Source organism: Poecilia reticulata, linkage group LG22 (assembly GCF_000633615.1).
Source record: "Poecilia reticulata strain Guanapo linkage group LG22, Guppy_female_1.0+MT, whole genome shotgun sequence".
Lineage (NCBI taxonomy): Eukaryota > Metazoa > Chordata > Actinopteri > Cyprinodontiformes > Poeciliidae > Poecilia > Poecilia reticulata.
Window position 1 is genome coordinate 6105298 of NC_024352.1, and position 13486 is coordinate 6118783.

Genomic DNA, 13486 nt, shown 5'->3' on the forward strand with positions numbered 1-13486 from the left:
CACACACACACACACCCCCCCACACACACACACACACACACACACACACACACACACACACACACACACCGTTCTGATAAAACAATAAAATTCCACGGACATCATTTATATGCCAACTTGCTGTTTTTACAAGAAACAACAACTCTTGAGTTTGCCAAACTCTACAAGTTTGTCACCAATGACAGTTAAAAATAATAAGTGAATTTATCTACTGGACACTGGATTTTATTAAATTTTTAGTTTTGAATTTTAATTTTAACATGTTTTGAACAGCCTTTCTAGGGTCTTGTATAAAAAAATTTGAATGAACCTTCAAATTGTCTTCATAGTTGGACATTTATGAGGCCACTAGCTCCTATCATTTATCACCTAGGGCTAGCGAAGGCCCCGGATCCGACTAACCTTTGATCCCAGATGAAGAGCGTGGATGTGGCGTCGACGGGCCGGAGACACCTGCCTCTGGAAGTGGATGGTGAGGTAGTCAGCCAGGAAGTGACACGCCGCCAATCCAGGGCGTCGATCCAGAGCGTGTTCGCAAACGTCAAGGGCGACCGCAACATCCGAGATGCTTTCAAGTAGCTGCAGTCACAAATGGGGAAACATTTCAAGAAGAGAAAAGACAACTAAAGGGACAGTTCTGGTCATGAATGTTGAAGGTTTTAATTATTTTTCAAGGGTGGGGGGTTTAAATGTCTTTAAATCTGAAAAACAAGGATCTATTTCCTGGAAAAAGACGATTTCTCCTTTCTGAACAAAGTAGAGCAGATTCTCTAAGGATGATTTCTCCTATAAAGAATGCTTTTCAGTTTCTGACCAATTACGTTTGTCATCTAAAACTCTTTTCTTGCTGCCAACATTCAATAAGGTGATTAATCCAGACCTCAAAAGCCTCATCTGTCTGTTCCTCCTCCAGCAGATGAAGCAAATGCTCCGTCTGCAGCTGCAGCTTCAGCTGGTCAGAGACAGGATAAAGCTCTGTCCACTGCTTGCAAAGAGAAAATTCCTGCAATAAAGAGACAAAAACAGACTAATGTCAATATTTTTGAAAACTTTTCACACATGCGTTTTCATTCTCTATGCTATAATTTTCATCTAAACTCTTACAGACAGTGCACTGATGTGCTAACTACACTGATGCGGGTCGAATGAACTCACTTTTGCCTTCATGATCACAGACAGCATCGACTCCGGCTTTGCTTTGGATTCCGTCCTCAGCTCCTGCCAGGTTTTCCAGGGCAACGACGGATGCAAGTTCATCATCTGTGGCGGGATGAGATGGAGTAAATGGCTTTGAAATCCCTTGGAAATAAATGGCGTTAATTGCGACACGCGCAGACTGCAAAACGCTCCGTATGTAAATGAGGAGAAAAAACAAAACAAAAACGGATTGTAGAGTCGGATGTTTGAGGTTTAGCGTTACCCAGCGGTAGATGCTCAGCTCCTTCTTCTTGAGCTCCAGGTCGGCGATGAGCGAGGTTTGTGTGTCGGGGTCATTGAGGCAGAAGTCGATCAGGTCCAGACAGGCGGACAGAGGCCAGCGCTCCAGGGCCTGGAGGGCAACGCGGGCTCGCAGGTTGGCATCTTGAACCCGGAACAGATGAGCGACGCCTTCGGCTTCCTCTGCATGATGAAGCAAAAACAAAATATCTCGCTGTCATCTGGAGTGTCTGGTTTTTATGTTAGTTAACTTAAATGAACTTATTCAATAAAATAAAACTTCTCTGTTTAGATTCTTTAAAAACTAATCGACAAATCAGCCCTGCACTGTGTCGAAGCCGAGCAGAAAGTATTATTATTCTTTGCTACAAATGACCAAATGTTCACTTATATTGTTGTATTCCAGGCACTCTTACTTAAAATGAGGAATTTAAATATTTGTTTATTTTCATCTTCTAATGTATTTCTAATGCTGCATTACAAAAATCTTAAGTGGTTAAAGTTAGTTAAAGTTGGTTAAAGTTTTTAGTTGAAGCCCTAAAAAAATCAGAACTGGTATGTCGGAGTTAAAAAAAATTTTAATGGGACAAAAAAGGAGTAGATTTCCATCAAAAAACTCAGAAATTTCTGAGACAAATCTCAGAAATTATCTAGAAAAAAACTTGGAGAAGTCAAAATTTGTGAGGAAAAAACTGATATTTTGAGATTGACTACAAAATTCCCTAAAAGTTGCCAATTATCAACTTTTCAAACTTTTGAGATTAATCTAGAAAGGATTTTTGAGTTTTTCTTAGCAAATCTTTTACTTTTGGAGCTCAAAAATTTCTGAGATTAATCTCAAATTTTCTTGGCAGAAACTTACTACGTTTTTTTACCCCGTTGTAAAGAAAAACCTGACTGGTGCATGTTTGTAAAAAAAAAAAAAAAAAGCTAATTTAAAATAGATTGAAAAAACAATAAAAACAAAATGTCTCACAAAGTCATTGTACCATGTTTTTTAAACAAAGTAAAAAAAGAAAATTCCCACCTTCTAAAGCGGCACAGACCAGCAAGCGGTCCTTTAGCTCCCTCTGCTGGCTGCCTCCCTGCCCGTACAGCTCCAGCAGGGCGAGGGCTCGGCCCAGGTCTTTGGTCACCACAGCGTTTTTAAAAGCCTCGGCAGCCAGAGCCTGGGTCAGCTCTTCTTGAGGCCCACACAGCAGCAGACCGATGAGTGGTTTCCCACAGATGGCGCCACCGAGGTCGGCGGAGCCCTCCTCGCCCTCGCACAACGGGGTCCCAAGCACCGGCTCCGCCATGGTGTGAAGGTACGCCTTCAGTATGGGGAACCTCCTGAGGAGGCTGTCGGCCTCTCTTGATATCTGCTCGGCGTCGAGGAAAACCTCCTTTCGTCCGCTGCGAAAGTATCCGGATAACCCAGATGATTTGGGGCGGGGGGCTTCTCCTTTACACGCCGTCAAACACGCCAGTGTGGCCAGCAGGGGGCAGCGGGACTTCAGGAAAGACAGGGCTGAGGCCGTCAGGAGGAAGGTGGTTGAGGAAGATGAGGCAGAAGAAGACAAGGTGGAAGAAGACGAGGTGGAAGAAGACGGCGGAGACGTGGAGAGGTGGGTGGGCGAGGAGGATGGCTCGTCTGCAGAGACCTCAGACTCTGAGCTGCAGTCCGACGGCGGCGGCTCGACCATCGCCAGCATGGCTTTGTGACCCTGAGAGTGCGTCTGAAGCAGCAGAGATAAGCTTTCGACGCTGAAGGCTCCGCCGGCTCTCCTGCCGTCGCCGGAGGACGTTTCATCGGCTGGACGCGAGCGCCACACGGGCAGGACGTCGCAGCATCTCTGAACGATGACCTGCTGGACGCTCAGCCGCAAACCCTCCTGCTGCAGCACCGACAGAACTCTGGGATTTAGGAAAAAAAAAAAAAAAACGGGTCAGGAAAAACAATACACAAGCTTTAAATTTTAATTTACAGTCACTTACAAAGGTTTTTGTACAATCGTAAGCATCAGTGCATATTTATTATCACAATTAAACACTACTTTGTGTTGATCTGTTACATAAAACACCTTAAAGTGGCAGTAGTATATGTTTTATTATTATGTGTTTCCAACTTTGTTACTTTCAGTCATTATAAAAATGCTGCATAGTTTGACTTATAATAAATTTGACTTTGTAATTCAGCACCTTGAAATTGGGCTTCTGTCTCTTTAAGAAACTCCTGCTCTTTCTGAAACTTATCACAACATGGCTCTTCTATTAACCCTTTAGCAACTTTTTTTTTTCTTTTACGAGCAGATGAGGGCTTCATCTGCTGAGCTTGAATAATGAGCTCAGCAGATGCTCAGTTCCACCAGGTGTTTGCTAATTGTTGATGGCCAGTCTGAAGGAGCTGAGTGGGGAAATCTGTGAGGAGGAAGCTTTGAAGTTGCGGCTCTGAGGAGCTACAGTTCATCCTCAGGACGTAGCCTGGGCGGAGCTAGGTCCACCCAGGCGTTTTGGACGGCTGAATGGTTGCCATGGGAGATTAAAGGATTTCTCAAACATCCATGAAAGATTCAAAGCAAACACTCCAGGTATGTTTTACACACAAACAAAGTCTATTTTACTTCATAAACTACTTGCTAAGATTCTGTGTCTCTGCAGTGCACCCTGTTTTTAAACGCCCTAGATGCACGATTTCCAGACCAAAAAGTTACAAAAGTTACAGAAGTGTTCAAAAGTGTTTGCATGAAAACACAGAGATCGGGGATTTCTGTGTACCTGTCAGGAGAAACCTGTCTGTCGAACAGCAGGTGGGAGACGAGCTGAAATGGGGTTTGAAGCAAAACCAGGAGTGGATTTCCAAGCTTCACTTGACTGCTTTGGTCTAAGGAAGAAAAATAAGTGGGACTAAAAAGAAAAAAAAAACAGTAGTTGCTCTGGCTGGCAGAAGGAAGTGAGATAACCTTACCTTCTGAAGAGAGGCTCCTCACCAACACAGAGGCTAGTGTGTTGACGTAGTCGAGGAAGCTGCGCACGTAATCCGGCCTGGTCAGTCCTCCGTCCTGCTCGAAGGGACAGAGCTGGTCCAGGGAGCGGATGAGCTGCTTCATGCTGGAGCGCACAGGGTGAGAGTCCAGCTCCGCCGGCTTCAGGCTGGCCTGATCCACCAGCAGGGTCAAAACGCCGCTGCCCGCACTGCCATCTGGCTCCCAAGACACAACCAGCAGAGACACGGCAGGTCAATGAAAATCAAATCTGACTTTACATACAAAAAACTAGAAAACAATGGAAAAGCAGCTGACAAACAGGTTTTTTACATGTTACTGGCCTCAGCTGACAGCAACAACAGACCTGCTCCCTCTGCAGCAGCTCTCAGAACCTTCAGCGGGTTCTCCAGACGCTGGGTCAGGCCGAGCCGGGCGGCGATGCTCTCTTCACTCAGAGTCGGGTGGCAACAGAGCAGCACTTCCTGGATGCAGCAGCCAAACGGGTTGGAAAACGCCTGGTCTTCCCCGGCGACATCTGTAAACAGAAACAGACCAACGCGTTTAAAACAACAACAAAAAAAAAGAAATTCCGTATAATCTGTACATTTTTATTCATGATGCTTTCACATGGACTTCTATCTTGCTATGATTGTCACAGTGTTAAAAGTGTTGTGTTTTCCAGGCACACGGTGCAGTTTTACAGCACAATAAAGTTACCTTCAATTATTAAAAAATGCTGTGACTTAAAGGAAATTTTACTTCCTAATTTTACCAGAACGTCTTAAAGATCACAAGAAAAAAGTCATTGTAATGAAAAAAGGCTTTCAAAGTTATTGAGATGTAACGTGAGCAGCTCAGTTTGTGGGATTCTTTCTTTGAAATGGTAATAATTTTTTTTTTAAGGTTTTATTGGCTCTAGTGGCCTTTATTTGATAGTTAGTTGACAGGAAAGTGGGTAATGAGAGAAGAGGAAGACATGCAGCAAAGGAATCAAACCTGCAACAGCTGCATCAAGGACTAAGGCCTCCATATGTGGGTTGTGCTTAACCCCTGCGCCACCACAGCACACCCCAGAAATGGTAATAATTACTTCATTCTCCTGACGTTAAGACGTTAATCTGTTAAAATTAACCATTTATTCATGCGTTATTTTGACTTTGCCGTACAACTTTATTCTATTATTACTGCCCTCTATTATTTTGACATCATGACTTTATTCTCAGATTTAAGAAATTGCTAAACTGCATCCTGGCTCTTAAGCCTCCCTGGTAAGGTCTATTCAGGGGTCCTGGAGAGGAGGGTCCGTCGGATAGTCGAACCTCGGATTCAGGAAGAGCAGTGTGGTTTTCGTCCTGGTTGTGGAACACTGGACCAGCTCTACACCCTCAGCAGGGTCCTGGAGGGTGCATGGGAGTTCGCCCAACCAGTCTACATGTGTTTTGTGGACTTGGAGAAGGCGTTCGACCGTGTCCCTCGGGGGGCCCTGTGGGGGGTACTCCGGGAGTATGGGGTACCGGGCCCTTTGATACGGGCTGTCAGGTCCCTGTATGACCGGTGTCAGAGTCTGGTCCGCATTGCCGGCAGTAAGTCGGGCTCGTTTCCGGTGAGAGTTGGACTCCGCCAAGGCTGCCCTTTGTCACCGATTCTGTTCATTACTTTTATGGACAGAATTTCTAGGCGCAGCCGAGGTGTTGAGGGGATCCGTTTTGGTGGCCTTAGGATCGCATCTCTGCTTTTTGCGGATGATGTGGTCCTGTTGGCTTCATCGGAACGTGATCTGCAGCTCTCACTGGAGCGGTTCGCAGCCGAGTGTGAAGCGGCCGGGATGAGGCTCAGAGCCTCCAAATCCGAGGCCATGGTCTTGAGCCGGAAAAGGGTAGAGTGCCTTCTCCGGGTCAGGGGGGTCGTCCTGCCTCAAGTGGAGGAGTTTAAGTATCTRGGGATCTTGTTCACGAATGAGGGAAGAAGGGAACGGGAGGTCGACAGGCGGATTGGGGCAGCGTCTGCCGTGAAGCGGGCGCTGTACCAGTCCGTCGTGGTGAAGAGAGAGCTGAGTCAAAAAGCGAAGCACTTGATTTACCGGTCGATCTACGTTCCCACCCTCATCTATGGTCATGAGCTTTGGGTCATGACCGAAAGAACAAGATCACGGATACAAGCGGCCGAAATGGGTTTCCTCCGCAGGGTGGCTGGGCTCTCCCATAGAGATAGGGTGAGAAGCTCGGTCATCCGGGAGGGACTCAGAGTAGAGCCACTGCTCCTCCACATCAAGAGGAGCCAGTTGAGGTGGATCGGGCATCTGGTCAGGATGCCTCCTGGACGCCTCCCTGGTGAGGCACGTCCCACTGGGAGGAGGCCTCGGGGAAGACCCAGGACACGCTGGAGGGACTATGTCTCTCGGCTGGCCTGGGAACGCCTTGGGATTCCTCTGGAGGAGCTGGAAGAAGTAGCTGGGGAGAGGGAAGTCTGGGCCTCCCTTCTGAAGCTGCTGCCCCCGCGACCCGACCCCGGATAAGCGGAAGAAAATGGATGGATGGATGGATGGATGGATGGATGGATGGATGGATGGATGGATGGATGGATGGATGGATGGATGGATGGATGGATGGATGGATGGATGGCTAAACTGCATCCTGGCCCTAATATTCTGTCGTAAAGTTGACTTGAATTCAACGTCCAAATAAATGGACGACGTAAAAGACATTTGTCAAACAAAAATCTGACATCACTATGGAAACCGAAGGAGTGAAAAAAACACGTTTTCCAAAAATAAAATCTTCAAAAAATAACTATTTATTCCACATTAAGAGTTAAAACTCATATTAACATTTTACTATTTTCATTCACCTGTTTTGCCTGAAGGCTTGTGAGTGGCTGAAGGATTCAGGATCTTGCTGATCTGCTGTAAAACCATGGGAAACCCACAGATCCCCTCCGAATGAGGCACTTTACGGTCAATTCTCGCCCCTTAGGAAGAATAAGAAGCACATCCAAACTCACTCAAACAATCGCCATTCATCTGACGTTGTGAAATTCAGGCGTCGTACCGCGAGCTTCGAGGCTGCCAGTGAGCCGGCGCTCCGCTGTGTCCAGCAGCTGTCGACAAGTCTTCCAGAGCTGGCAGTGGCAGCAAGCCAGGTCGAACGCCGCCATGGCGGCCGGGCTCAGCTCCTGGAGCAGCGCGTGCAAGAGGCCCGAGGCGTCCGAGGAGCAGCGGCTCAGCCAGTAACCTTCCTCCAGGGAGGGCAGCGGGTGAGCAGGCGTGCTGAGGAGACGGTCTGCGATGTCTGAGATGGAGTAAAATGCAACTCCTGCAGCAGGAAACAGCAGGAAGTCACTAAAATACAGTGACTAGATACGTATTAAACATGCTGGGAAAAAAACCCCAATCCAATAGATGACAGACCTGCTGCAGCGGCGCTACCGATGGCCTGGAGCGTCGACCGACCGCTGCTGCCCAGCCGACTCCTCCCGGCGCTGGGAACAACTGCCGCCACCCCCAAACCCTCGGAGGAAGACGAGGAGGAAGACATGGACTGACTTTCCATCTTCTGCTCCACCTGTCCCAACTCTGCCAGGACTTCTTTGTAGCGCTCCATGAAGGCCAGCTCTCCGCAACAGGGATCCCCCGCCAGGTTGAACACCCTTGTCACCTGGAGAGCGCGTCGGAGAGGCTTTTAACTTACACAAACGTGCATGTTACTATGGCGACAGCAACACGCTTTCTGGCGATATCGATTTGATAGAGACCTGATGCGCCTGCAAGAAGTTTCCCCGGCGGATGCAGGACATGAGCAGAGATTCAGGAGGAGACAACATGGCGGGCACCAACCAGCTGTGAGGACCGCCGCACGGGCAGAGCTCCAGCTCCACGCAGCCCGGCACCGGCCCGCCACCGCCGTCTGGCATCAGAGAGACGAAGGAACGGAACAATTCAAACAATTAGCTTCCTAAAAAGGCCAAGACTTGAGGATTTTCCTTATAAAATACATAACAATTAATCGGATTAATCGTGATTAATCGATTACTGAAGAAATTGTCAACTAATTTAGTAATAGACTAATCGTTTACTGGCGCATAAAGACTCAAAATTATGCCCTTTGCTGAAAAAATAAAACGCTCTAAGAAACTGTAAAACAAAAATACAGATTTTGGATTCAAGATGAAAAAAATTTTTTTTTTCTTTGTTTTATAAATATGTTTAACCCAGAATGAGCCCTATATACTGAACTGATGCTAAGTGAAGAAGTATTTATGCTATGTTATCGCACTATAGGCAATAAAATGTTTATTTTCTTATTTAGGAAACGTAATTGAATTGTTTATTTGCATTTTTTTTTTTACATATTTTTAATACTGTATAAAATAAAATTAAGCGATGAAATGACAAGTCCTCAGATTTTTTTATCCTTATTTTTCTTTATCCGATTACTCAATTAATCGTCAGAATTATAGGTAGATTAATCAATTACTAGAGTAATTGTTAGTAGCAGCCTTACTCTTAATCATAAGACATTTCTAACAAAACACAGATGTTCCAGTGAGTAGAGTTAAGAAATGTTTTCCATCTCTGTTCACCACAAGTCTGTAGAAACAGCATTCAGCTGAAATTCATCTCAACCAACTTGGCTTCTCAGATTTACCCGACGCGCTGGTGCTAACTTCTCCGTTGTGTTTCTCTACGGAGGTTTGTCTCTCGGTAGCATGTCTCGATGTTTTCCTCCTCTTCCTCAAACTCGAACTTTTGCTGCATCCCAGAGGAGCGACAGTAGGACTGTACGTTGACATCTGTGTGGGACTCTCTGAACCTGCAAGAATAGCATCCATTAATGCTTTCACAGTCAGCTAAAAGCAGCTCAACAGTGAACTCCCAGGTTACCAATATTAAAATATTCTTGAGATGAGAAGTTAATCTCAAGAAACCTATACATAGTACATAAAGTCAAGAGCAGTCGTATTCGAAAATACATTTCCCCAATGTTTTTTAGAGAAAGGATTAGGGTTAAGTTAATTCCCCGACGTTTTCTCAAGATAATGAGTTAATTTTCCCGATGGTTTTCTTGAGATAACGGGATAATTTGCCACGTTCTGGAGAAAACAAGTTAATTTCCCGTTTTCTCGAGATAGGTTAATTTTKCAGTTGTTTTCTTGAATTAATTTTCTGATGCTTTTCTTAAGCGAATGAGTTAATCTCCTATTTTTCTTGAGAAAACAAGTTAATTTCTCCATGGATTTCTCAAGGTAATGAGTTAATCTCCACCAAATGGGAAATTAACTTGTTATCTCCGGAAAACATTTAGGAAATTAACTCGAATCTTGAGAAAACCATAGGTATGTGGGAGTATCAGCCTTTGTAGAGTTTATTTTATGTTGTTATTTATTAAAACTCACCGTCTGCAGTGCTCTGGTTGCTGGTGACGATCTGCAGCCTCCACTGGGCCTCCGCGGTTTGCTTAGACAACTTGTGCAGACGGGCTCCAAATGTCTCGGCCGTCACAGAGCAGCCGAGACTCGCCACCGCCTCGATGTCACGAGGCAGCGCTCTTCCCGCCTCCTGTCCCTCCTGCTGGCCCACCACACACATGCCCTCCAAGCCTTCTTTCACCAGCTTTAAAAACCCCTCCATCGCTGCGGTGTCCACCAGAAACCCCCTGCAGCCGTGAAGGAAGTGGCCCAGGTCCAGGTGGCCGCCATGGGAACGCGGCTTCTGGTTTCCGGTCTGATCTGAACTGGACTTCCCCGCTTCCACAATTTGATCTGTTGGCGTCTCCTGTCCTGTGTTTGGCTTGGAGTCTTTTTGTGTGTGTTGGACAAAGTCAGAGGTGGACAGAAAGAGAAGCGAGAAGATATTCTCCAGGAGCTCCAGGCGGAACATGGCGGGTACGGTCTCCAGGTAGAGCTGACACTCGGATAAATAGTGCTGAAACATATAATGGCAACCTGGGGAGGAGAAACGGACATCTTCACTTAAAATCAGACACTGTTCTAATCGAACTGAAACCGCTCGAGCTCTCAAAATAGAAGTAAAAAAAAAAAAAACACAAATGGAAACTGTCACGGATATCCGCATCTTTATTTGTAGGGTGTTTACACCTCTGACAGTCCGGTAAACTCAGTTTGATTAGGAACCAAAGTTGCAACCTTTATTAGGTTGCAGTGTGTGGTGAAGTTCACTTTCATGCTGCACCAAACTCTTTGAGAAACCTGTTTCCCCCTTCGCCAGTGGGGGCGCTGCACCAAGAACCACTGAAGGAAATGACCCAAAAACTCCTGAAGAAGACATGAGTGTAACCTTGGGTCCTTCCTTGCAAAACGTAAACAAAATTGGACTATTGTGAGATTTTTAGCGGATTTCTCTTTTGTCTTTGGTAAAAGACGATCGGCCATCTTTCCTGCAGGAGTTATTCTCTTGTGTTTGCTTAGGTTTTGTTTATTTTGTTCAAATGAATGTGGATGCCAAGTAGACCCGAAACCGCTCCAAAAGCAGGAAGCGGACTATGCCGCAGGGCATTCTGAGTAAATACTAGCAAAACAAACACACAGATCCATCTAGCAGGAAAAATGGTTTGTGGTCTTTTACCAACGACAAAAGTGAAATCCTGTAACCGCCAAAATGTGACGCCACTCCATTTTTGCTTACGTTTTGCAAAGGAAAAAAAAGCTGCGTTCATGTCTTCTTCTGAGGTTTTCGTGTCGTTTCCTTCAGTGGTCCTTGGCGCAGCGCCACCACAGGCAAAAGAGAGAACAGGTTTTTCAAACAGTTTGGGCCGTTTGTCACGGTGCAGTGTGAAAGCGAAGCGCAGCAGCTGAGAATGTTACAAAAACTCCCAATTTTGGTCCCCAGTCCAACCGAGTCCACCAGACCATCAGGTGTGAAAACACCCACAGTCTCCTACCTTCTGAGGAAGCTGAAGTCTTGTTTGTATCCGTTTTAGCTTCTGTGGACTGGTGACGCTGCGTGGACTCGCACTCAGTACAATTTGAGTATTTATGAAAGTTGACACACAGAGCATAGATTGCATACTTCATGGCGCAGAAACCCTGGAACAGGACAATGTTTCTCTGCACGCCGGCCCTTTGACTGACCGCGTTTTCTGCAAGAAATCAGACCAGGAACCAAAGCGACAAGTTAATATGTGACGGCGTCAACGCCGATGTTTGCTTGGGGAGGAAAATGTACAACGTAAACCTGTTTGAAGGGAATTTGGCAGTTGTTGTAGTAGATCTAATATCCTGCGTTCTTCGTACTCAGGCAAAGGAGTCAAAGAGTGCAGAATGTAAAGAGCTGAGTGATTGTCCAGATTCTGCAGCTGTGTCTGCAGGGCCTCCATGGATATCTCTCTGCACGCACACACACGCCAAGCATATTATCTATGAAATGTATTTAAAATGTATAAAAACTTTTTTTCTAAAAAAACAGAGAAACAAGGCGCTTACGGATTGTTGTTTTTGCACCACTCAAGAATTCCCAGTTGGGAGGACAGAAGGTTACAGAAGTCCTGAAGAACCAAGTCATTGGCTGAACTCTGGAAAAAAATGAATTTAAAACATAAACAATGCATTCGCAAAGCATTATAAAGACAAAGTGAAAAAAATATGATGGTCAGCGATCACATTTGTTTTGGAAAGCAGGCATGGGCTGAGTATCAAGGAGTATTAAAGTTTATTAAAATTTTCAGTAACTTTATTTGAAGAGGTTTGCATAAGACTGACATAATATTGTCATAAATATGATGAAGATGAAGGAGTCTTCGTGAATGGATATGACTGTTATCATGAAGTGTCATTCAGTAAGAAAATGACACTTTTAATGCAAAGTTAATGGACTTTGCATTAAAAGTGTCATTATTTACCAAACAATGCAAAGTTGACACTTTCAATTGACTTTTAATGCAACTTTTAGTGTATCATGCTATTAATTGCTTTATTGCTTGGCATCATTTCAACTGTAACAGTCAGCATGTTAGATTATTGTGACAGCAAGTAGTATTTATTGCAATGCTACTTGAAATTCTAAAAACATGCGGTTCAAACTAAAAGTAAAGCGGTGACACTTCTAAAAGGTGGAACACAGTGAAGTGGGTGCATGAGCAGGTGTGTTGCTTTGGTTTCCACCTGCTCCTTGTGAAGGACGTTCACAAGCGTTTGAGCAGCGTCGAGGCTGCGGCACTGACTCCATCCCAGCAGCAGCAGCAGACGAGACAAAGGCCGAAACTCCAGCTGCAGTAAATCCCTCAGCCCGCCGTATTCCTCGTGTTTCATCAGGTCGAGCCCCGTGACCTTTAGGACAGACACGGTCTGAAGTGGCACGGCTGAATTCCATCACGTTCACTTTTTAATCAATCTTTTTTTAAATGAAAAACAAATCCCTTTCTCGATTTACCAAACTGGCACCTTACCAAAACCTGCTCGAGGAAATGCTTGCCACTGCTAAGGCACTCGAAGAAGATGGTCCTCCAAGCAGAAGGACGATCGTTTTGGCAACACAAGCTGAGGGCGAGCTTCTCGGCTTCAGGTAGGTCCACTAAAAAGGGGGACAGACAAAAAATTTTTTAAAAAAGGAAATTTGAATTTTAGTATTTTCATTTGCTGTGATTATAACAGCGCTTCAGCTTAATAAAAGCTAACGTTTTTATTTTTTTTTTAGTTTCATCAAAGTTACACTGCAAAGGTCAGCTAATGGAGTTTCCTCATTGGAGCGGCCTCTTTGGAGCGGCACTAAATTACGGTAAATGCAAAAGACTGTTAAAAAAATAGTTCTGTTTTTTTTTAAACATAACTATTTTATGTTTAAAAGTTTATGTCCCTATAAACGGAGCAACTTTTGGGCAAACGTTTACGTTCATCAGATTTAGAGAACAGATAAWTGAACAAATAAAGACAAAAGAAGGAACAAAACAGCTGCAGCTTTTCTAACACCAGTTTAAATGTGGCAAAGCTGTAAGGCTGCAAAAGCAGAAGTGAGATTCAAAAGGGGAAAAAAGGGAATCTACATTTCTTCCCTTGCCTTGCTAAAAGGAAACCTATTTTAAAGCTTCAACTTTCTCCTATTTTTAGCACGAGGTCCTATTTTGTTCTTTAAA

At 44.9% G+C, this 13486-nt stretch overlaps 1 protein-coding gene across 1 annotated transcript in view; it reads right to left on the bottom strand.

Moving 5' to 3' along the window:
* Window positions 1–13486, bottom strand: part of zfyve26 (zinc finger, FYVE domain containing 26) — a 35156-nt gene that overhangs the window by 14356 nt on the left and 7314 nt on the right. Inside the window, exons 7-25 of the mRNA XM_008398902.2 lie at window positions 12803–12927; window positions 12519–12683; window positions 11841–11929; window positions 11593–11744; window positions 11300–11497; window positions 9795–10343; window positions 9047–9211; window positions 8154–8305; window positions 7810–8056; window positions 7451–7714; window positions 7251–7370; window positions 4768–4938; window positions 4385–4618; window positions 4195–4300; window positions 2465–3333; window positions 1421–1620; window positions 1156–1260; window positions 881–1003; window positions 403–579 (exon numbers count right to left, since the gene is read on the bottom strand). Of these exons, the coding sequence (XP_008397124.1) occupies window positions 403–579; window positions 881–1003; window positions 1156–1260; window positions 1421–1620; window positions 2465–3333; window positions 4195–4300; window positions 4385–4618; window positions 4768–4938; window positions 7251–7370; window positions 7451–7714; window positions 7810–8056; window positions 8154–8305; window positions 9047–9211; window positions 9795–10343; window positions 11300–11497; window positions 11593–11744; window positions 11841–11929; window positions 12519–12683; window positions 12803–12927 (4211 nt within the window). The remainder of the gene's footprint in view (window positions 1–402; window positions 580–880; window positions 1004–1155; window positions 1261–1420; window positions 1621–2464; window positions 3334–4194; window positions 4301–4384; window positions 4619–4767; window positions 4939–7250; window positions 7371–7450; window positions 7715–7809; window positions 8057–8153; window positions 8306–9046; window positions 9212–9794; window positions 10344–11299; window positions 11498–11592; window positions 11745–11840; window positions 11930–12518; window positions 12684–12802; window positions 12928–13486) is intronic.